At 42.6% G+C, this 25,116-nt stretch overlaps 1 protein-coding gene across 1 annotated transcript in view; it reads right to left on the reverse strand.

Annotated features, from left to right (window-relative positions):
• LOC139376063 (cGMP-inhibited 3',5'-cyclic phosphodiesterase 3A-like) overlaps positions 1 to 25,116 on the reverse strand; it is a 235,909-nt gene that overhangs the window by 68,126 nt on the left and 142,667 nt on the right. Inside the window, exon 2 of the mRNA XM_071118214.1 lies at positions 23,243 to 23,284. Within this exon, the coding sequence (XP_070974315.1) occupies positions 23,243 to 23,284 (42 nt within the window). The remainder of the gene's footprint in view (positions 1 to 23,242; positions 23,285 to 25,116) is intronic.

Below are 25,116 nucleotides of genomic sequence, written 5' to 3' on the forward strand. Positions count from 1 at the left end.
TCTAAAAGGCCCTTTACAGTTAGACCCTACAGTTAGATCCTTTGCAGTTAGACCCTACTAAAAACTATTTACAGTTAGTCCCTTTACAGTTAGACCCTGTACAGTTAGACCCTACAGTTAGACCCTACAGTTAGACCCTGTACAGTTAGACCCTGTACAGTTAGACCCTACAGTAAGAGCCGTTACAGTTAGACCCTGTACAGTTAGACCCTGTACAGTTAGACCCTACTAAAAGGCCCTCTACAGTTAGACCCTTTACAGTTAGGCCCTTTACAGTTAGACCCTACAGTGAGGCACTTTACAGTTAGGCCCTGTACAATTAGGCCCGTACAGTTAGACTATTTACAGTTAGACCCTTTACAGTTAGACCCTACTAAAAGGCCCTCTACAGTTAGACCCTGTACAGTTAGACCCTGTACAGTTAGACCCTGTACATTTCGGCCCTTTACAGTTTGACCCTTTACAGTTAGACCCTTTACAGTTAGGCCCTTTACAGTTAGGCCCTTTACAGTTAGACCCTTTACAGTTTGACCCTTTACAGTTAGACCCTTTACAGTTAGGCCCTTTACAGTTTGAACCTTTACAGTTAGGCCCTTAACAGTTAGACCCTGTACATTTAGACCCTGTACATTTAGACCCTGTACAGTTAGACCCTTTACATTTAAACCCTACAATTAGGCCCTTACAGTTAGACCCTGTACATTTAGACCCTGTACAGTTAGACCCTTTACAGTTAGGCCCTTTACAGTTAGACCCCACAGTGAGGCCCTTTACAGTTAGGCTCTTTACAGTTAGACCCTACAGTGGCCCTTTACAGTTAGACCCTACAGTGAGGCCCTTTACAGTTAGGCCCTGTACAGTTAGGCCCTGTACAGTTAGACCATTTACAGTTAGACCCTTTACAGTTAGACCCTGTACAAATGCGACCCTTTACAATTAGGCCCTTTACAGTTAGACCCTGTACAGTTAGACACTTTACAGTTAGGTCCTTTACAGTTCGACCCTACAGTGAGGCCCTTTACAGTTAGGCCCTGTACAGTTAGGCCCTGTACAGTTAGGCCCTTTACAGTTAGACTCTGTACTGTTAGACCCTACAGTTAGACCCTTTACAGTTAGACCCTGTACAGTTAGACCGTGTACAGTTAGGCCCTTCACAGTTAGACCCTACAATTAGACCCTTTACAGTTAGGCCCTTTACAGTTAGACCCTTTACAGTTAGGGCATTTACAGTTAGACCTTTTACAGTTAGACCCTTTACAGTTAGGCCCTGTACAGTTAGACCCTACAGTTAGACCCTTTACAGTTAGACCCTGTACAGTTAGACCCTTTACAGTTAGACCCTTTACAGTTAGACCCTTTACAGTTAGACCCTACAGTTTGACCCTTTACAGTTAGACCCTTTACAGTTAGGCCCTTTACAGTTTGAACCTTTACAGTTAGGCCCTTAACAGTTAGACCCTGTACATTTAGACCCTGTACATTTAGACCCTGTACAGTTAGACCCTTTACAGTTAGACCCCACAGTGAGGCCCTTTACAGTTAGGCTCTTTACAGTTAGACCCTACAGTGGCCCTTTACAGTTAGACCCTACAGTGAGGCCCTTTACAGTTAGGCCCTGTACAGTTAGGCCCTGTACAGTTAGACCATTTACAGTTAGACCCTTTACAGTTAGACCCTGTACAAATGCGACCCTTTACAATTAGGCCCTTTACAGTTAGACCCTGTACAGTTAGACACTTTACAGTTAGGTCCTTTACAGTTCGACCCTACAGTGAGGCCCTTTACAGTTAGGCCCTGTACAGTTAGGCCCTGTACAGTTAGGCCCTTTACAGTTAGACTCTGTACTGTTAGACCCTACAGTTAGACCCTTTACAGTTAGACCCTGTACAGTTAGACCGTGTACAGTTAGGCCCTTCACAGTTAGACCCTACAATTAGACCCTTTACAGTTAGGCCCTTTACAGTTAGACCCTTTACAGTTAGGGCATTTACAGTTAGACCTTTTACAGTTAGACCCTTTACAGTTAGGCCCTGTACAGTTAGACCCTACAGTTAGACCCTTTACAGTTAGACCCTGTACAGTTAGACCCTTTACAGTTAGACCCTTTACAGTTAGACCCTTTACAGTTAGACCCTACAGTTAGACCCTTTACAGTTAGACCCTGTACAGTTAGGTCCTTTACAGTTAGACCCTAGAGTTAAACCCTTGACAGTTAGGGCATTTACAGTTAGACCCTACAGTTAGACCCTAAAGTTAGACCCTTTACAGTTAGACCCTGTACAGTTAGACCCTACAGTTAGACCCTGTACAGTTAGACCCTACAGTTAGACCCTGTACAGTTAGACCCTACAGTTAGACCCTTTACAGTTAGACCCTTTACATTCAGGGTACCAGTGCTGAGTCAATACGCAGGGTACGAGGTAATAACATGGCTGGCTATATATGCAGGGTACCAGTACTTAGTCAATATGCAGGGGTACGAGGTAGTATCTTGTCTATATATACAGGGTGTCAGTACTGAGTCAATATGCAGGGGTATGAGGTAGTATCTTGTCTATATATGCAGGCTACCAGTACTGAGTAAATGTGCAGGAGTACGAGGTAAAAACGTGGCTATAAATACAGGCTACCAGTACAGAGTCAATGTGCAGGAGTACGAGGTAAAAACGTGGCTATATATACAGGCTACCAGTACAGAGTCAATGTGCAGGAGTACAAGGCCATTTTGGAAGAAATATATACATATAGGTAGGGATAAAGTGACTAAGCAACAGGACCATTCACTGTTACATCATGCTAGTTGGCAGAAACACTAAATGATTCTGTTTATATTGGCAACATGGCCACGTGTTGACCTTATAGTCTTCACAACAGGTGTGTGTAAAGGGCTTCAGTTCTGTTTGTGGAAACAGAGGTTTGTTTTGATTGGCACTCATTTTAATCGTTCACATTCACCAACGTATCAGAATTGTGGGACAGAAAGGAAAGTGTTTTGTGTGGGTGGGATCCAGCGGAGACTGCTGAGGGGAGGACGGCTCATAATAATGGCTGGAACGGAACGAATGGAATGGCATGTTTGATGTATTTGATACCATTCCATTAATTCCGTTCCAGCCATTACTATAAACCCATCCTCCCCTATTAAGGAACCACCAACCTCCTGTGGTGGGAACATGACACTTTACTACAGCACTATCCTCTCTATTTATAAACAACTGTCTCTCCTCTCCCATCCCCACACCTCTCCTCCTCTCTCCTATCCTCCAACCCCTTTACTACAGCACTATCCTCTCTATTTATAAACAACTGTCTCTCCTCTCCCATCCCCACACCTCTCCTCCTCTCCCATCCCCACACCTCTTCTCTCCTATCCTCCAACCCCTTTACTACAGCACTATCCTCTCTATTTATAAACAACTGTCTCTCCTCTCCCATCCCCACACCTCTCCCCCCCTCTTCTCTCATCCCCTCCCCTCCCCTCTCCTCTCCTCTCCTCTCCTATCCTAAGTATCCTATCCTCTCCTCTCCATCATTCCTCTCCTCATCCCCTCCTCTCCCCTCCTCTCCTCTCATTCCACACCCTCTCATCCCCTCCCCTCCCCTAACCTCACCTCACCTCTCCTCACCTCTCCCATCCTCTACTATCATTAAACCCCCCACCTCCTCTCCTCTCCCCTCTCCTCCTCTCCGATCATTCCTCTCCTCCTCTCATTCCGCCCCCACCACCTCTACTCCCTCCCTCCCTCCCTCCCTCCCTCCCTCCCTCCCTCCCTCCCTCCCTCCCTCCCTCATTCACTCCCTCCCTCCCCTCCCCTCCCTTCTCCTTCCCCCAGCCTTTCCTCTCCTCCCCTCCTCCCCTCCTCTCCTCTCATTGCACCCCCTCTCCCCTCCTCTCTTCCTCCTCCCCTCCTCTCTTATCATCCCATCCCCTCTCCTCCCCCCAGCCTCTCCTCTCCTCCTCCTGTCCATCTCTCCTCCCCTCCTCCCCTCCTATCATCCCACCCCCTCTCCCCCTCTCCCCTCTTCTCTCATCTCCTCCTAGAAGTGAGCTGAACAAGACAAGACACATATTTGTGAAGAGGGAAGCGTTTCCAGAGAACAGCTGGCTGGACAGATTCTCTCTTGACCCTCAGGGAGTTGTTGGCTCTCTCTCTCTTTCACACACACACACACACACACACACACACACACACACACACACACACACACACACACACACACACACACACACACACACACACACACACACACACACACACACACACACACACACACACACACACACAGCGAAAGGAGAGGGAAAATACATTACCATACCACAGGAGGATGCCAGTGATGAAGTCCAGTCCAACAACAGCGCAGAGACAAACCCTGAGACAGTATCATGGTGATGATAATGTTGTTGTGTATTTTGCACTGGGACAACTATCAATGCCAAAAAAGACTGTGGTGCAACCAGACTCATGCAGTCCAGGTGCACATTGGGTAAGATTGTACATGTTGTCTGTGTTGGGTATTCTTAGTGGGAGGTCCCAGCTAAAAGGAATTCTTGCTCTTCCACACAACCTCCAAGACCCATATGTATCAAGCCTCTCAGAGTAGGGCTGATTTAGGATCAGTTTTGCCTAGATTCTTAAAGAATTGACAGGTGGGACTTCCTACAGTACATCAGCACATCTACTCTGAGAAGGTTCATGACAACTTGACTATTGGCTATGTCTCACCTTTGTGATTTATGTCAGTAAATGAAAGCGCTTCGACAAATGCAATGTATTATTATTCATGTTATAATGTAATGCTCTCCCAGTCTTAATTATTATTCATATTATAATATGGGGAGGGGGGGGGGGCAGTGGACATACACTGCCCCAAAAAATAAAGGGAACACTAAAATAACACATCCTAGATCTGAATGAATGAAATATTCTTATTAAATACTTTTTTCTTTACATAGTTGAATGTGCTGACAACAAAATCACACAAAAATGATAAATGGAAATAAAATGTATCAACCCATGGAGGTCTGGATTTGGAGTCACACTCAAAATTAAAGTGGAAAACGACACTACAGGCTGATCCAACTTTGATGTAATGTCCTTAAAACAAGTCAAAATGAGGCTCAGTAGTGTGTGTGGCCTCCAAGTGCCTGTATGACCTCCCTACAACGCCTGGGCATGCTCCTGATGAGGTGGCGGATGGTCTCCTGAGGGATCTCCTCCCAGACCTGGACTAAAGCATCTGCCAACACCTGGACAGTCTGTGGTGGATGGAGCGAGACATGATGTCCCAGATGTGCTCAATTGGATTCAGGTCTGGGGAACGGGCGGGCCAGTCCATAGCATCAATGCCTTCCTCTTGCAGGAACTGCTGACACACTCCAGCCACATGTGGTCTAGCATTGTCTTGCATTAGGAGGAACCCAGGGCCAACCGCACCAGCATATGGTCTCACAAGGGGTCTGAGGATCTCATCTCGGTACCTAATGGCAGTCAGGCTACCTCTGGCGAGCACATGGAGGGCTGTGCCCCCCAAAGAAATGCCACCCCACACCATGACTGACCCACCGCCAAACCGGTCATGCTGGAGGATGTTGCAGGCAGCAGAACGTTCTCCACGGCATCTCCAGACTCTGTCACGTCTGTCACATGTGCTCAGTGTGAACCTGCTTTCATCTGTGAAGAGCACAGGGCGCCAGTGGCGAATTTGCCAATCTTGGTGTTCTCTGGCAAATGCCAAACGTCCTGCACGGTGTTGGGCTGTAAGCACAACCCCACCTGTGGACGTCGGGCCCTCATACCACCCTCATGGAGTCTGTTTCTGACCGTTTGAGCAGACACATGCACATTTGTGGCCTGCTGGAGGTCATTTTGCAGGGCTCTGGCACTGCCCCTCCTGCTCCTCCTTTCACAAAGGCGGAGGTAGCGGTCCTGCTGCTGGGTTGTTGCCCTCCTACGGCCTCCTCCACGTCTCCTGATGTACTGGCCTGTCTCCTGGTAGCGCCTCCATGCTCTGGACACTACGCTGACAGACACAGCAAACCTTCTTGCCACAGCTCGCATTGATGTCCCATCCTGGATGAGCTGCACTACCTGAGCCACTTGTGTGGGTTGTAGACTCCGTCTCATGCTACCACTAGAGTGAAAGCACCGCCAGCATTCAAAAGTGACCAAAACATCAGCCAGGAAGCATAGGAACTGAGAAGTGGTCTGTGGTCACCACCTGCAGAACCACTCCTTTATTGGGCGTGTCTTGCTAATTGCCTATAATTTCCACCTGTTGTCTATTCCAGTTGCACAACAGCATGTGAAATGTATTGTCAATCAGTGTTGCTTCCTGAGTGGACAGTTTGATTTCACAGAAGTGTGATTGACTTGGAGTTACATTGTGTTGTTTAAGTGTTCCCTTTATTTTTGTTGAGCAGTGTATTTAAAACTGGTCTTAAAGCACACCTTTTTAGCTTTGGTTTTCCTTTTAAGGTGCTTTTTTAGTCTTTCAGTTTAGTACAGATCAAGGTTGGGATATAAAATAATATCAGAAACTTTGAACATCCCATGGGGCACCATTAAATCCATTATTTAAAAAATGTAAAGAATATGGCACCAGAACAAACCTGCCAAGAGAGGGCCGCACACCAAAACTCATGGACCAGGCCAGGATGGCATTAATCAGAGAGGAACAAAGAGACCAAAGACAACCCTGAAGGAGCTGCAAAGCTCCACAGAGGAGAATGGAGTATCTATCCATAGTACCATTTTAAGCCGTACACTCCACAGAGCTGGGCTTTACAGAAGAGAGGCCAGAAAAAAGCCATTGCTTAAAGAAAAAAATAAGCAAACACGTTTGGTGTTCGCCAAAAGGCATGTGGAAGATTCCAAAAACATATAGAAGAAGGTTCTCTGGTCAGATGAGACCATCAAGAAAAACGCTATGTCTGGCGCCAACCAACACCTCTCATCACCCCGAGAACACCATCCCCACAGTGAAGCATGGTGGTGGCAGCATTATGCTGTGGGGATGTTTTTCATCAGCGGGGACTTGAAAACTGGTCAGAAATGAAGGACTGATGGATGGCACAAAATACAGGGACATTTTTGAGGGAAACCTGTTTCCGTCTTCCAGAGACTTGAGACTGGGATGGAGGTTCACCTTCCAGCAGGACAATGACCCTAAGCATACTGCTAAAGCAACACTCGAGTGGTTTAATTAAGGGGAAACATTTAAATGTCTTGCAATGGCCTAGTCAAAGCCCAGACCTCAATCCATTTGACAATGGTATGACTTAAATATTGCTTTACACCAGCGGAACCCATCCAACTTGAAGGAGCTGGAGCAGTTTTGCCTTGAAGAATGGGCAAAATCCCAGTGGCTAGATGTGCCAAGCTTATTAGAGACATACCTGAAGAGACTTGCAGCTATAATTGCTGCAAAAGGTGGCCCTACAAAGTATTGACTTTCAGGCGGGGTGAATAGTTATGCACACTCAAGTTTGTTTATCTCACAATAATAAATATTTGGATCTTCAAAGTAGCAGGTATGTTGTGTTAATCAAATGATACAACCCCCCCAAAAATCATAATCGTATTGTAATACATAATCGTATTGTAATTCCAGGTTATAATGCAACAAAATAGGAAAAATTCCAAAGGGGGTGAATACTTTCGCAAGCCACTGTACAGAGGTCCATTAACAGCAACCATCTCTCCTGTGTTCCAATGGCACGTTGTGTTAGCTAATCCAAGTTTGTCATTTTGAAAACCCTTTTGCAATTATGTTAGCACAGCTGAAAACTGTTGTTCTTATTAATGAAGCAATAAAACTGTCCTTCTTTAGACGAGTTGAGTATCTGGAGCATCAGCATTTGTGGGTTCGATTACATGCTCAAAATGGACAGAAACAAAAAACTTTCTTCTGAAACTCGTCACTCTATTTTTGTTCTGCGAAATCAAGGCTTTTCCATGTGAGAAATTGCAAAGAAACTGAAGATCTTGTACAACTCTGTGTACTACTCCCTTCACAGAACAGCGCAAACTGGCTCTAACCAGAATAGAAAGAGGAGTGGGAGGCCACGGTGCACAACTGAGCAAGAGGACACGTACCATAGAGTGTCTAGTTTGAGAAACAGATGCATTACAAGTCCTCAACTGGCAGCTTCATTAAATAGTACCCACTAAACACCAGTCTCAACATCAACAGTGAAGAGGTGACTCCGGGATGTTGGCCTTCTAGGCAGAGTTTCAAAGAAAAATACATATCTCAGACTGGCCAATAAAAATAAAAGATTAAGATGGGAAAAAGAACACAGACACTGGACAGAGGAAGATTGGAAAAAAGTGTTATGGACAGACGTATCAAATTTTTAGGTGTTCTGATCACAAAGAAGAACATTTGTGAGACGCAGAAAAAATGAAAGGATACTGGAGGAGTTCTTGACATCATCTGTCAAGCATGGTGGAGGCAATGTGATGGTCTGGGGGTGCTTTGGTGGTGGTAAAGTGGGAGATTTGTACAGGGTAAAAGGGATCTTGAAGAAGGAAGGATATCACTCCATTTTGCAACGCTACGCCATACCCTGTGGACGGTGCTTAACCGGAGCCAATTTCCTCCTACAACAGGACAATGACCCTTAGCACAGCTCCAAACTATGCAATAACTAGGGAAGAAGCAGTCCGTTGGTATTCTGTGTATAATGGGATGGCCAGCACAATCACCGGATCTCAATTATTATTTCAATATAACATCATTATTTATAACCTTGTCAACGTCTTGACTATATTTTTTATTAATTTTGCAACTCCATTCATGTATGTGTTCCTGAAAAACAAAGACATTTCTAAGTGACCCCTAACTTTTGAGTTTGTAGTGTAAATAAATCTTGATTTGATTTGCTTACAACCAGAATACAACCAGCAGGTTGACGTTATTGAAACAAGGTTGTAAAGTAGTTGAATGTCACTTCAAATAGCTTCTACTACTGGGTTATGGCCTGGTTCTGAGTACCCATCTCTAAAAAAACATGTAGGTTAAAAGAAAAAAAGGACACATTTCTGTAGACTGTAAGGAAAATAGACTGTAAAGTATTCTTCTACAGTGTCCGGCTCAATAGAACTTGATGTTTGATGTGGCTGTTGGACAGGATATCTGGGCCTGTGAACTGGACAGCACAGAAGACAGGAACTGAGACTATAGTGGAAAAAATGAGAGAAGATGATACTTGTGTCTGTGGAGTTGCTGAAGCCAGCCCGGGTGTGTTGATTCAAAATGACATTTTTCTTAAAGACGCCCATACGTTTATTGTTCAGACAACGGCGCACATCCTGAGCACGCACCTTCAGCCCTGGACAAGACATGGGACGACTGAAGACTGTTTGAAACTCGAATTGGACTAAATTAATGTTATTATGTGAATTCAATTGTTGTCTTTTGGTTTTGTTTTCGTTTTCATTTGTCTTATTACATTGTATGTATTTTAAAGTGACTGGATTGAAATGATATGATGGGTTGACTGGTTATCAGGCACATTCCTTCATGTAAAGTTGATTAGAATTTGGGTATGTGGTTTTTTAGTTTGCCAGAGTTCAACGAGTTGGTAATTCAGGTTGGGGGTTCAAGTTCACTCTTCAATTTGATTAAAAGGGCAGTGAATTCACTGATACTCTGATAAGCCCCCTGTGTGACCCACATAGTCTCTTAGAGATTATTCTGAACTGAAGATGTGTGTAATCACGTTAGTTGATAGTAATTTATTCTTTCTTATTCTGTAATGTATCATTTATTTTATATACAGTGTAAGTCTTTCTTGACTTATACATGTTATTGGGAGCCTTTTCAAACCTCAAATACGGTACAAGATTTACATTCTCGGATCCTGTATCTGTAACCATACTCTGCGAGGCCGAATGGTCACTTCCGTTTATCTTCTGTACATTGTCCTGTCACTCCCATTCATGTTCTGTACGTTGTCCTGTCACTCCCATTCATCTTCTGTACATTGTCCTGTCACTTCCATTCATGTTCTGTACGTTGTCCTGTCACTCCCATTCATCTTCTGTACGTTGTCCTGTCACTTCCATTCATGTTCTGTACGTTGTCCTGTCACTTCCATTCATGTTCTGTACGTTGTCCTGTCACTTCCATTCATCTTCTGTACGTTGTCCTGTCACTCCCATTCATCTTCTGTACGTTTTCCTGTCACTTCCATTCATGTTCTGTACGTTGTCCTGTCACTTCCATTCATCTTCTGTACATTGTCCTGTCACTTCCATTCATCTTCTGTACGTTGTCCTGTCACTCCCATTCATCTTCTGTACGTTGTCCTGTCACTTCCATTCATGTTCTGTACGTTGTCCTGTCACTTCCATTCATGTTCTGTACGTTGTCCTGTCACTTCCATTCATCTTCTGTACATTGTCCTGTCACTTCCATTCATCTTCTGTACGTTGTCCTGTCACTCCCATTCATCTTCTGTACGTTGTCCTGTCACTTCCATTCATGTTCTGTACGTTGTCCTGTCACTTCCATTCATCTTCTGTACGTTGTCCTGTCACTCCCATTCATCTTCTGTACGTTGTCCTGTCACTTCCATTCATCTTCTGTACGTTGTCCTGTCACTCCCATTCATCTTCTGTACGTTGTCCTGTCACTCCCATTCATCTTCTGTACATTGTCCTGTCACTTCCATTCATGTTCTGTACGTTGTCCTGTCACTCCCATTCATCTTCTGTACGTTGTCCTGTCACTTCCATTCATGTTCTGTACGTTGTCCTGTCACTTCCATTCATGTTCTGTACGTTGTCCTGTCACTTCCATTCATCTTCTGTACATTGTCCTGTCACTTCCATTCATGTTCTGTACGTTGTCCTGTCACTCCCATTCATCTTCTGTACGTTGTCCTGTCACTTCCATTCATCTTCTGTACGTTGTCCTGTCACTCCCATTCATCTTCTGTACGTTGTCCTGTCACTCCCATTCATCTTCTGTACATTGTCCTGTCACTTCCATTCATGTTCTGTACGTTGTCCTGTCACTCCCATTCATCTTCTGTACGTTGTCCTGTCACTTCCATTCATGTTCTGTACGTTGTCCTGTCACTTCCATTCATCTTCTGTACATTGTCCTGTCACTTCCATTCATGTTCTGTACGTTGTCCTGTCACTCCCATTCATCTTCTGTACGTTGTCCTGTCACTTCCATTCATGTTCTGTACGTTGTCCTGTCACTTCCATTCATGTTCTGTACGTTGTCCTGTCACCTCCATTCATGTTCTGTACGTTGTCCTGTCACTTCCATTCATGTTCTGTACGTTGTCCTGTCTCTTCCATTCATCTTCTGTACGTTGTCCTGTCACTTCCATTCATCTTCTGTACGTTGTCCTGTCACTTCCATTCATCTTCTGTACGTTGTCCTGTCACTTCCATTCATGTTCTGTACGTTGTCCTGTCACTTCCATTCATGTTCTGTACGTTGTCCTGTCACTTCCATTCATGTTCTGTACGTTGTCCTGTCACTTCCATTAATCTTCTGTACGTTGTCCTGTCTCTTCCATTCATCTTCTGTACGTTGTCCTGTCACTTCCATTCATCTTCTGTACGTTGTCCTGTCACTTCCATTCATCTTCTGTACGTTGTCCTGTCACTTCCATTAATCTTCTGTACGTTGTCCTGTCACTTCCATTCATGTTCTGTACGTTGTCCTGTCACCTCCATTCATGTTCTGTACGTTGTCCTGTCACTTCCATTCATGTTCTGTACGTTGTCCTGCCACTTCCATTCATGTTCTGTACGTTGTCCTGTCACTTCCATTCATGTTCTGTACGTTGTCCTGTCACTTCCATTCATGTTCTGTACGTTGTCCTGTCACTTCCATTCATGTTCTGTACGTTGTCCTGTCACTTCCATTCATCTTCTGTACGTTGTCCTGTCACTTCCATTCATGTTCTGTACGTTGTCCTGTCTCTTCCATTCATCTTCTGGTCATGTGCCTACATTATATATATATGTTTTAATGTATCTAACCTTTATTTAATGAGGAAAGTCAGAAAACAAATATTTACAATGACGGCCTACCCCGGCCAAACCCGCCACATGGGTCTCCCGGTATTGGCTGGCTGTGACAGAGCCTGGACTCAAACCCAGGATCTCTAGTGGCACAGCCAGCACTGCGATGCAGTGCCTTAGACCACTGCGCCACTTGGGAGGCCCAAGTCTAATCTTTTTCATTGTCAACTGTATTACTGTACAGTATTCTATTATACTGTATTATATGGACTGGAATTACAAACATTGTTCAAACCATGATGAAGCAGAAGAGAAGATGCGATTCTGGTGGAACATATGCTGCCTACAAAGTTACAACTATAGGCTAGAGAATTGTATTTTAATGTTGAAATATAATACAGCCTATTTGTGTGATGAGTAGGCTGACGCATACAGTACCAGTCAAAAGTTTGGACACACCATTTCCAGGGTTTATCTTAATTTTGTACTATTTCCTACATTGTAGAATAATAGTGAGCACATCAAAGCTATGAAATAACACATATGGAATCATGTTGTAACCTTTAAAAGTGTTAAACAAATATGATATTTAAGATTCTTCAAAGTAACCACCCTTTGCCTTGATGACAGCTTTGCACACGATTGGCATTCTCTCAACCAGCTTCACCTGGAATGCTTTTCCAACAGTCTTGAAGGAGTTGGCTGCACTTGTTGGCTGCTTTTCCTTCACTCTGCGGTCCAACTCATCCCAAACCATTGCAATTGGGTTGAGGGCAGGTCATCTGATGCAGCACTCCATCACTCTCCTTATGTATATTAAGGCATTTGTAAAAAAAATAAAAAATAATAATAATCTATAGCAATATAGAGTGGGAAAGCGGCCATGTGTTTGGACAATAATAGACACTGCAGTAAATAAAACCTAGTCAAAACATCTGTCTCGTCCAGGTCCAGAGTCTACACAGACCGGTGCGCCATAGCCAATCAGAGGTGGGCCTACAGTGGGCCGCCTTTATGTGCTTTGCTACATGGGCCTACCATCATTCCCTTTGAACTGGACTGTGTGTTTACAGGCAGTTGCAACAGCACGACTTTAGATCGCTAAAAGCCACCTGAATGGATTAGTGATAATATGTATATACCACGTTTGGGAACTTTGCAGTCCTATTGATCAAACAACCATGGAAAGGTAGCAGATCACTTATGCAGATCAACAACAACAAGACCAACAACTAATGCTTCCCAGAGCAAGAGGAGCTAAAATATAACAAAGTAACATTAGATAAACCCTCTCAAACTTTTTCAGCTAGTTGGCCGTCAAACTTGCTCTGATAAACTATGGGGAATTGTAGCTTTCTGCAGTTTGCTTGCAAAATGCATGCTTGTCTCAAACAAGCAACCAAGCTAACTGGCTAAAATTGCCAGCTAGCTACTTCCATGTTACTAACCGTAGCAGAGCTGGTTAGGCTGTTTACATGTTATCTACTTTTTCTGCCTATCTACTTTGTCCTACGTTTACTGACACCGGTTATATTCAGCGGGTGTTGAGCGTTTGTAAATTCATCAGTTATTCTACGCTCTGGCACACTCAGACGAGAGTGCTCTGAAATCAGAGTAGATAGCCAGAATGGACTTGTGAACGCAAGAGGGAATTTGTGAACGCAAGAGGGAATTTGTGAACGCAAGAGGGAATTTGTGAACGCAAGAGGGAATTTGTGAACGCAAGTTATTAACTGGATAACAGTCGTTAAAGTTCACCATAGCTAAATAGCTAGGAAAACAAAATCACATTTCTTGGTAGCTAACCAAATTACACCTAATTCTCTAGCTGTGTAAAGCCACCGAAAAACGATAAGAGGGGGAAAAGTCAGTCCCTCACCCACTCCTCCAATGACATGATATCCTCCTAGCAGCTAGCAAGCTAGCTATCTAGCTAACAATGAGTTCAGTGTTTTATCTTGCTACATAAGCAGATACGCTAGCCTATTAGCCATGCTATTGCCCTTGCTAGTTTGATTGTATTGGCATTCCCAGACTTTGTCCGATTTTGTCCAAAATATTGAGTCATTGAAACTGAAACAGTGAATCCCGAATGGAGGCAGCGAACAACGTACCAGGCCAGCTGTGATTTACAACCTGATAGCAATATTTTCTGTACTACCAACAAATGTATTGGTTGAATTATATTAATCATGCGTTTAACAACATCCATCTATTCTACCAACAATGCCTTTGTCATGGAATGGAATGTTGTGTCAAATAGAACCTATTTTTAAAACCTCTTCTAAAGATGATTTGTAGCATAAACTGGGAATGTGATATTTATGACTGATATTATGATTGTCTGTTTGCTTCATATCTTCAAGCTCCACAGAGACACTCCTCTGCTATCCCTGTCTCCATTAGACGACCAGAGTAAAAATAAACGAAAAAAGCTGCTCCTCTCTCTCTCTCCCTCTTTGTCTATCTCCCTCTGTGTCTGTCTCTCTCTCTGTGTCTCACTGTCTCTCTTTCTCTCTCTCTCTCTCTCTCTCTAAATATATATATATATATATATATATGTCTTGTTGTCTCTCTCTATGTCTCGCTGTCTCTCTCTCTATCGCTGTCTCTCTCTCTCTATATATAGATATGTCTTGTCTCTCTCTATGTTTCGATGTCTCTCTCTCTATCGCTGTCTCTCTCTATATATATATATATATATATACAGTGCCTTGCGAAATAATTCGGCCCCCTTGAACTTTGCGACCTTTTGCCACATTTCAGGCTTCAAACATAAAGATATAAAACTGTATTTTTTGTGAAGAATCAACAACAAGTGGGACACAATCATGAAGTGGAGCGACATTTATTGGATATTTCAAACTTTTTTAACAAATCAAAAACTGAAAAATTGGGCGTGCAAAATTATTCAGCCCCCTTAAGTTAATACTTTGTAGCGCCACCTTTTGCTGCGATTACAGCTGTAAGTCGCTTGGGGTATGTCTCTATCAGTTTTGCACATCGAGAGACTGAAATTTTTTCCCATTCCTCCTTGCAAAACAGCTCGAGCTCAGTGAGGTTGGATGGAGAGCATTTGTGAACAGCAGTTTTCAGTTCTTTCCACAGATTCTCGATTGGATTCAGGTCTGGACTTTGACTTGGCCATTCTAACACCTGGATATGTTTATTTTTGAACCATTCCATTGTAGATTTTGCTTTATGTTTTGGATCATTGTCTTGTTGGAAGACAAATCTCCGTCCCAGTCTCAGGTCTTTTGCAGACTCCATCAGGTTTTCTTCCAGAATGGTCCTGTATTTGGCTCCATCCATCTTCCCATCAATTTTAACCATCTTCCCTGTCCCTGCTGAAGAAAAGCAGGCCCAAACCATGATGCTGCTACCACCATGTTTGACAGTGGGGATGGTGTGTTCAGCTGTGTTGCTTTTACGCCAAACATAACGTTTTGCATTGTTGCCAAAAAGTTAAATTTTGGTTTCATCTGACCAGAGCACCTTCTTCCACATGTTTGGTGTGTCTCCCAGGTGGCTTGTGGCAAACTTTAAATTACACTTTTTATGGATATCTTTAAGAAATGGCTTTCTTCTTGCCACTCTTGATCAGTGATCAGTCTTCTCCTTGTATGAGCTGAAAGTTTAGAGGGACGGCCAGGTCTTGGTAGATTTGCAGTGGTCCTTCCATTTCAATATTATCGTTTGCACAGTGCTCCTTGGGATGTTTAAAGCTTGGGAAATCTTTTTGTATCCAAATCCGGCTTTAAACTTCTTCACAACAGTATCTCGGACCTGCCTGGTGTGTTCCTTGTTCTTCATGATGCTCTCTGCGCTTTTAACGGACCTCTGAGACTATCACAGTGCAGGTGCATTTATACGGAGACTTGATTACACACAGGTGGATTGTATTTATCATCATTAGTCATTTAGGTCAACATTGGATCATTCAGAGATCCTCACTGAACTTCTGGAGAGAGTTTGCTGCACTGAAAGTAAAGGGGCTGAATAATTTTGCACGCCCAATTTTTCAGTTTTTGATTTGTTAAAAAAGTTTGAAATATCCAATAAATGTCGCTCCACTTCATGATTGTGTCCCACTTGTTGTTGATTCTTCACAAAAAATATAGTTTTATATCTTTATGTTTGAAGCCTGAAATGTGGCAAAAGGTCGCAAAGTTCAAGGGGGCTGAATACTTTCGCAAGGCACTGTATATATGTCTTGTCTCGCTGTCTCTCTCTCTATCGCTCTCTCTCTATATATATATATGTCTTGTCTCTCTCTATCGCTCTCTCTATCGCTGTCTCTCTCTATATATATATATATATATGTCTTGTCTCTCTCGCTCTGCCTCTATTATTCTCTTATTCTCTCTTATTCTCTCTCACTCTCTCTCTCTCTGTCTCCCTCTCTCTCTCTCTGTCTCTCTCTCTCTCTCTCTCTGTCTCTCTCTCTCTCTGTCTCTCTCTCTGTCTCTCTCTCTGTCTCTGTCTCTCTCTCTCTCTCTCTCTCTCTCTCTCTCTCTCTCTCTCTATATATATATATATATATATATATATATGTCTTGTCTCGCTGTCTCTCTCTCTATCGCTGTCTCTCTCGCTCTGTCTCTGTTATTCTCTCTCTCTCTATGTTATACTCCTCTTTCTCACTTCCTCTCTTACCCCCTTCTCTCTCTTTCGCTCTCTCTCTTTCTGATCTCTCTGTCAGAATACTCTCTCTCTCTGACTCACTCCCACATCTCTCTCTCCCTCTTAGACTCACCCCCCACCTCTCACTATTTATTTCTACACAGTGGGTTGCTCAGGGTGGAACCTGACACACCAGAAATGGGGAGAAGGAAAACAAGCTTCTCCTCTACACAGTGGGATGAGAGCCAGGATGTCTATAGTCTCCTCCACACAGTGGGATGAGAGCCAGGGTGTCTAGAGTCTCCTCTACACAGTGGGATGAGAGCCAGGGTGTCTATAGTCTCCTCTACACAGTGGGATGAGAGCCAGGGTGTCTATAGTCTCCTCTACACAGTGGGATGAGAGCCAGGGTGTCTATAGCTTCCTCTACACAGTGGGATGAGAGCCGGGATGGCTGAATGTTCAGGGTCAATTGGCCTGACCTCTCCCAGTAAAACTTTAATGAGCCGCTTATTCCTCTGTTTTGTTTAAGATTTTTCTTCCTTTTAATAAAATATGGAATAGCATGTAACTGTATCCCAGCTTGGCTTGAATGGGTCTGGTTAGGCACGACCTCAGACAGAGGGGGGGATGGAGGGAGGGATGGAGAAAAAGAGAGGGGAGGGAGAGAGACTGAAGAATAGAGAGGTACAAGCCACTGCTTAGGAGGGAAAGGAGAGAGCGAGACAAAAGAGAGTATAAGGAGAAAAACAGAGAGATCTTAAGGTATGAGTAATGTGCTCTTTATCTTGTACAGTGGGATACACGGTGTGTTGTTCCAAGAGTGATTGAGTACCAGATACTGTCTGGGGATATATAACAACAGTGTGAAAGTAGGCCTATAGATAACCCTAAGGCCTATGGATAATAGTGTAAAGAGAGTGATGTGTTTACAGCATGTTCTAATTGCCCTCGGTTTGAGTAGTTACTGCGGCTTGTCTGCTCTGCTCCATAGAACTTTGGGGTGTTCCATGAATTCCGTGTTCCGACCATCCCATTATTCCGGAAAACAATGAATCAGAATGGGACAGATCAGGGCTAACATGCACTCTTTATCTTGTCTCTGCTAATCTCTCCAGGTAACGTTCCAAAGCCAACGTGTTTTCAAGTCAAATATAAATATTTGGAAATGCTTTTTAGTGGAAATGCTTTAGTGGAAAAAAGACGAGGTGTGGAAAAGGACTCCAATGTGTGCCTGTTGGCCAATACTGCACCGCAAAAGTCAATACATCTCTTTGGTCAACAGCTTTAGAGCAGGATTCATGATTTACACACTGGATGGGCTGTGCTAGCATGGCATGGAACTACTACTGCCACAGACCTCGTTCTCTTCTTCTTCTTTAATTACCTCAAACTCTCCCTCTTTTGCATGGTCAATCGCTCTCTCTCTCTCCCTTTCTCTCTCAGATTCTCTCTCTCTCTCTCTCTCTGAGAGAGATAAATATCCGAAAAACCTATAACCTAATATACCAATCCAAATAACCTATCCAAATAACCTGTATACCTATCCAAATAACCTATCCAAATAACCTATCCAAATAACCTGTATACTTATCCAAATAACCTATCCAAATAACCTATCCAAATAACCTATCCAAATAACCTGTATACCTATCCAAATAACCTATCCAAATAACCTATCCAAATAACCTATCCAAATAACCTATCCAAATAACCTATCCAAATAACCTATCCAAATAACCTATCCAAATAACCTATCCAAATCACCTACATACCTATCCAAAAAACACTAATATACCTATCCAAATACCATAATAAACAAATGCCCCAAACATGGGGACTTAAACTGTCAGCAAAACCCACGAAAATAGGAAACACGTAACCCACAGACGTGCACACAAGTACCACAAAAACAATCCCGCACACAGAGCAGGCGGGCCTACCGGTAAATAAAGCCCGAATAATCAGCCTAAAACACAAACAGGTGAAACCAATAAACAGAAAGGGGAGAAAAGATCAGTGGCAGCTAGTAGGCCGGTGACGACGACCGCCGAGCGCCACCCGAACAGGAAGGGGAGCCACCTTCGGTAGGAGTCGTGACATAACCATGATAAACCTATCCAAATAACCCATATACCTATCCAAATAACCCATATACCTATCCAAATAACCCATATACCTATCCAAATAACCCATATATCTATCCAAATAACCGGTATATCTATCCAGAAAACCCATATACCTATCCAAATAACCTGTATACCTATCCAAATAACCTCTATACCTATACAAATAACCCATATATCTATCCAAATAACCTCTATACCTATCCAAATAACCGGTATATCTATCCAGAAAACCCATATACCTATCCAAATAACCCATATACCTATCCAAATAACCCATATACCTATCCAAATAACCCATATACCTATCCAAATAACCGGTATATCTATCCAGAAAACCCATATACCTATCCAAATAACCTGTATACCTATCCAAATAACCTCTATACCTATACAAATAACCCATATATCTATCCAAATAACCTCTATACCTATCCAAATAACCGGTATATCTATCCAGAAAACCCATATACCTATCCAAATAACCCATATACCTATCCAAATAACCCATATACCTATCCAAATAACCGGTATATCTATCCAGAAAACCCATATACCTATCCAAATAACTCATATACCTATCCAAATAACTCATATACCTATCCAAATAACTCATATACCTATCCAAATAACTCATATACCTATCCAAATAACCCATATACCTATCCTAATAACCCATATATACCTATCCTAATAACCCATATACCTATCCTAATAACCCATATACCTATCCTAATAACCCATATACCTATCCTAATAACCCATATACCTATCCTAATCATCCGTATATATATCTAAATAACCTGTACACATATCCAAATAACCCATGATACTATCCTAATAACCCGTATTTTGATCAAAATAACCTATCCAAAAAAACAAATATACCTAGCAACATAACCTGTGTATCTATCCAAATAATAACCTAATATACCTATCCAAATAACCTAATATACCTATCCAAATAACCTAATACACCTATCCAGATATCCCATATACCTATCCAGATAACCTAATATACCTATCCAGATATCCCATATACCTATCCAAATAACTCATATACAGTGGGGAGAACAAGTATTTGATACACTGCCGATTTTGCAGGTTATCCTACTTACAAAGCATGTAGAGGTCTGTCAATTTTATCATAGGTACACTTCAACTGTGAGAGACTGAATCTAAAACAAAAATCCAGAAAATCACAATGTATGATTTTTAAGTCATTAATTTGCATTGTATTGCATGACATAAGTATTTGATCACCTACCAACCAGTAAGAATTCCGGCTCTCACAGACCTGTTAGTTTTTCTTTAAGAATGCCTCCTGTTCTCCACTCATTACCTGTATTAACTGCACCTGTTTGAACTCGTTACCTGTATAAAAGACACCTGTCCACACACTCAATCAAACAGACTCCAACCTCTCCACAATGGCCAAGGCCAGAGAGCTGTGTAAGGACATCAGGGATAAAACTGTAGACCTGCACACGGCTGGGATGGGCTACAGGACAATAGGCAAGCAGCTTGGTGAGAAGGCAACAACTGTTCAAGATGACAGTCAAACACCCTCGGTCTGGGGCTCCATGCAAGATCTCACCTCGTGGGGCATCAATGATCATGAGGAAGGTGAGGGATCAGCCCAGAACTTTACGGCAGGACCTGGTCAATGACCTGAAGAGAGCTGGGACCACAGCCTCAAAGAAAACCATTAGTTTTAAACTACGCCATCATGGATTAAAATCCTGCAGCGCACGCAATGCCCCCCTGCTCAAGCCAGCACATGTCCAGGCCCGTCTGAAGTTTGCCAATGACCATCTGGGTGATCCAGAGGAGGAATGGGAGAAGGTCATGTGGTCTGATGAGACAAAAATTTAGCTTTTTGGTCTAAACTCCACTCGCCGTGTTTGGAGGAAGAAGCAGGATGAGTACAACCCCAAGAACACCATCCCAACCGTGAAGCATGGAGGTGGAAACATCATTCTGTGGGGATGCTCTTCTGCAAAAGGGACAGGACGACTGCACCGTATTGAGGGGAGGATGGATGGGGCCATGTATCGCGAGATCTTGGCCAACAACCTCCTTCCCTCAGTAAGAGCATTGAAGATGGGTCGTGGCTGGGTCTTCCACCATGACAACGACCCGAAACACACAGCCAGGGCAACTAAGGAGTGGCTCCGTAAGAAGCACCTCAAGGTCCTGGAGTGGCCTAGCCAGTCTCCAGTCCTGAACCCAATAGAAATCTTTGGAGGGAGCTGAAAGTCCGTATTGCCCAGCGACAGCCCCGAAACCTGAAGGATCTGGAGAAGTTCTGTATGGAGGAGTGGGCCAAAATCCCTGCTGCAGTGTGTGCAAACCTGGTCAAGAACTACAGGAAACATATGATCTCTGTAATTGCAAACCAAGATTTCTGTACCAAATATTAAGTTCTGCTTCCCTGAATTATCAAATACTTATGTCATGCAATAAAATGCAAATTAATGACTTAAAAATCATACAATGTGATTTTCTGCATTTTTGTTTTAGATTCCGTCTCTCACAGTTGAAGTGTACCTATGATAAAAATTACAGACCTCTACATGCTTTGTAAGTAGGAAAACCTGCAAAATCGGCAGTGTGTCAAATACTTGTTCTCCCCACTGTACCTATCAAAATAACCCTAATATACCTATCCAAATAACTCATGTCTATCCAAATAACATGTATAAGAATCCAAATAACCTGCATACCTGTCACAATAACTGTATACCTCTCCAAAGAACCCTAATAAGCCTATCCATATAACCCTAATATACCCATCCAAATAACCCTGATATACCCATCCAAATAACCCTCAAATATCTATCCAAAGAACCTGTATACCTATCCAAATAACCTGTATACCTATCCAAATAACCCTAATATACCTATCCAATTAACCATATAGTTTTTACCTATAGCTAAGTGAGCCATCTCTTTCTGTGCAATGACTTACTGCAGGCTAAATGTCAAAGCTGTCTGTATTACTGGTACACCGACTAGAAGATCATGAAAAATGGGAGACCTTAATAATCTGTCTCGACGGACCAATCTAAAGGTGCAAGAGCGATCCAAAGACGGATAGATAAGGGACACACCTTTTAACAGTTAGGGTTAAAACATGATTTGGAATGCAACTCTGGGATTCCGTTTTCAAATCTATGTTTTACACTACACTTTACATTGTATAATTGTTCCTGTCTTGGGCTCCCGAGTGGCGCAGCAGTCTAAGGCACTGCATCTCAGTGCTAGAGGCGTCACGACAAACACCCTGGTTTGAATACAAAAATGTATGTAGTTCTGTCCTTGAGCTGTTCTTGTCTATTGATGTTCTGTACTCTGTCATGTTTTATGTTTTGTGTGAACCCCAGGAAGATTAGCTGCTGCATTTGCAACAGCTAATGGGGATCCTAATAAAATATCAAAAATAACAAAAAATACCAGGCTGTATCACAACCGGCCATGATTGCGAGTCCCATAGGGCGGCGCACAATTGTCCCAGCATCATCTGGGTTTGGCCGGTTTAGGCAGTCATTGTAAATAAGAATTTGTTCTTAAACTGACTTGCCAAGTTAAATAAAGATGAAATAAAATAAAATAAAAAAACCTCAGTGTGGTCACTACTCCCTGACAATCCATCTCACCTTGAGAAAGTTATCCTCCTGATAAAGGATAATAAACACTAACCTGACGAGCCAGTATATCTTTATACAGGGTTATAAACACTAACCTGACGAGCCAGTATATCTCTATGTTAAGGGGTTATAAACACTAACCTGACGAGCCAGTATATCTCTATGTTAAGGGGTTATAAACACTAACCTGACGAGCCAGTATATCTCTATACAGGGTTATAAACACTAACCTGACGAGCCAGTATATCTCTATACAGGGTTATAAACACTAACCTGACGAGCCAGTATATCTCTATGTTAAGGGGTTATAAACACTAACCTGACGAGCCAGTATATCTCTATGTTAAGGGGTTATAAACACTAACCTGACGGGCCAGTATATCTCTATAAAGGGTTATAAACACTAACCTGACGAGCCAGTATATCTCTATAAGGGGTTATAAACACTAACCTGACGAGCCAGTATATCTCTATAAAGGGTTATAAACACTAACCTGACGAGCCAGTATATCTCTATAAAGGGTTATAAACACTAACCTGACGAGCCAGTATATCTCTATAAAGGGTTATAAACACTAACCTGACTAGCCAGTATATCTCTATGTTAAGCGGTTATAAACACTAACCTGATGAGCCAGTACATCTCTATGTTAAGGGGTTATAAACACTAACCTGACGAGCCAGTATATCTCTATACAGGGTTATAAACACTAACCTGACTAGCCAGTATATCTCTATGTTAAGCGGTTATAAACACTAACCTGACGAGCCAGTATATCTCTATGTCAAGGGGTTATAAACACTAACCTGACGAGCCAGTATATCTCTATAAATGGTTATTAACACTAACCTGAGATCCTCTTGAGCTTCTCTTGTTGTCCCATTCTGGCATCTGTAGGGAAAACAGTGAGTGAGAAATTACAATTCGGTACATTTACATGTTAGTCATAAAGCAGACACTTATCCAGAGTGACATACAACCATTGAATTGCACTTTTCAACTTAAGGGTACTAAAACAACCGCAACAACCACAATCACGATGATTAATTCTCTATTATAGATAACAGTATGTTATCTTGTGAAAATCCTTATTCTCCTCACCTGCTGCTGTTCAACTAGGCTAAATAATGAAAGGAAAAAACAGGAAGAAGAGAAATGGAGGGAATCAGTAAATGCTGGAGTTTTTTTTAAAACTTTCCATTAAGCATCGGGCTTTCTAATTCAATTTTACAGTCAGGTTTTAGTTTACTTTGGTTCCATTCACAGCCTAATGGCCCTGTGGAGCCTTTCGACTTTATGTACTCTAATGAACATTGCTCAGGCCTCGTAAAGCCATTTTCCACTTCCCTAGGAGTCACCCAGCTCAGCACCACTGTCACTAATCACGAGCTGTCGCTGTCTATCTGCTCCACAAAGCACACACACACACACAGAAATCAGATGCACTGCCACCACTGAACGAACAGAACAAACATAAACCCTGCATCTTTGAAGCTTTCCAAGTTCCAAAGTACGCACGGCAGAGCTCCAAAGCAACACTGTGCTCCAAAGCAAGAAGCACTGTGCATGGCTACAGTTAGCTAACTGTACTGTTTTAGCTAGGAACACTGTGCATGGCTGTAGTTAGCTAACTGTACTGTTTTAGCTAGGAACACTGTGCATGGCTACAGTTAGCTAACTGTACTGTTTTAGCAAGGAACACTGTTCATGGCTACAGTTAGCTAACTGTACTGTTTTAGCTAGGAACACTGTGCATGGCTACAGTTAGCTAACTGTACTGTTTTAGCAAGGAACACTGTTCATGGCTGCAGTTAACTAACTATACTATTTTAGTTAGGAAGATTGTGCATGTCTACAGTTAGCTAGCTGTACTAATTTAGCTAAGAATACAGTGCATGGCTACAGTTAGCTGCACACAAAAAAAGTACTCTATATTGTGCAAAATAAGGGTTATTTGGCTTGTAACCATAACAGATCCCTCTTCCGTGCTATATAAAGCCTTTTTAGCCTATATAAAGCCGTTTCGACAAAGAACCATTTCCTAAGGTTCCAAAATGGAACCTGTATGATGTTATAAATAACAATTTCCTAAGGTTCCAAAATGAAAGCTATATGATGCTATAAAGAACCATTTCCTAACGTTCGAAGACGGTTGTCCTTCTGGAAGGTTCTACCATCTCAACAGGAACACTCTGTCAGAGTGACCATCGGGTTCTTGGTCACCTCCCTGACCAAGGGACCTGATTGCTCAGTTTGGCTGGGCGGCCAGCTCTAGGAAGACTCTTGGTGGTTCCAAACTTCTTCCATTTAAGAATGATGGAGGCCACTGTGTTCTTGGGAACCTGTCAAAATGTTAGACACACTTACTCATTCAAGGGTTTTTCTTAATTTGTACTATTTTGTACATTGTAGAATAATAGTGTAAACATCAAAACTATGAAATAACACATATGGAATCTTGTTGTAAGCAAAAAAAAGTGTTAAATATTTTATATTTGAGATTCTTCAAAGTAGCCACCCTTTGCCTTGATGACGGCTTTGCACACTCTTGGCATTCTCTCAACCAGCTTCATGAGTTAGTCACCTGGAATTAATTTCAATTAACAGGTGTGCCTTGTTAAAAGGGAATTTGTGGAAGTAACAGACACATCTCAACATCAACTGTTCAGAGGAGACTGCATGAAGCGGGCCTTCACGGTCGAATTGCTGCAATCGCCATGTCT

The sequence above is a fragment of the Oncorhynchus clarkii genome, chromosome 2 (assembly GCF_045791955.1).
Source record: "Oncorhynchus clarkii lewisi isolate Uvic-CL-2024 chromosome 2, UVic_Ocla_1.0, whole genome shotgun sequence".
In the NCBI taxonomy this organism is placed as follows: Eukaryota; Metazoa; Chordata; class Actinopteri; order Salmoniformes; family Salmonidae; genus Oncorhynchus; species Oncorhynchus clarkii.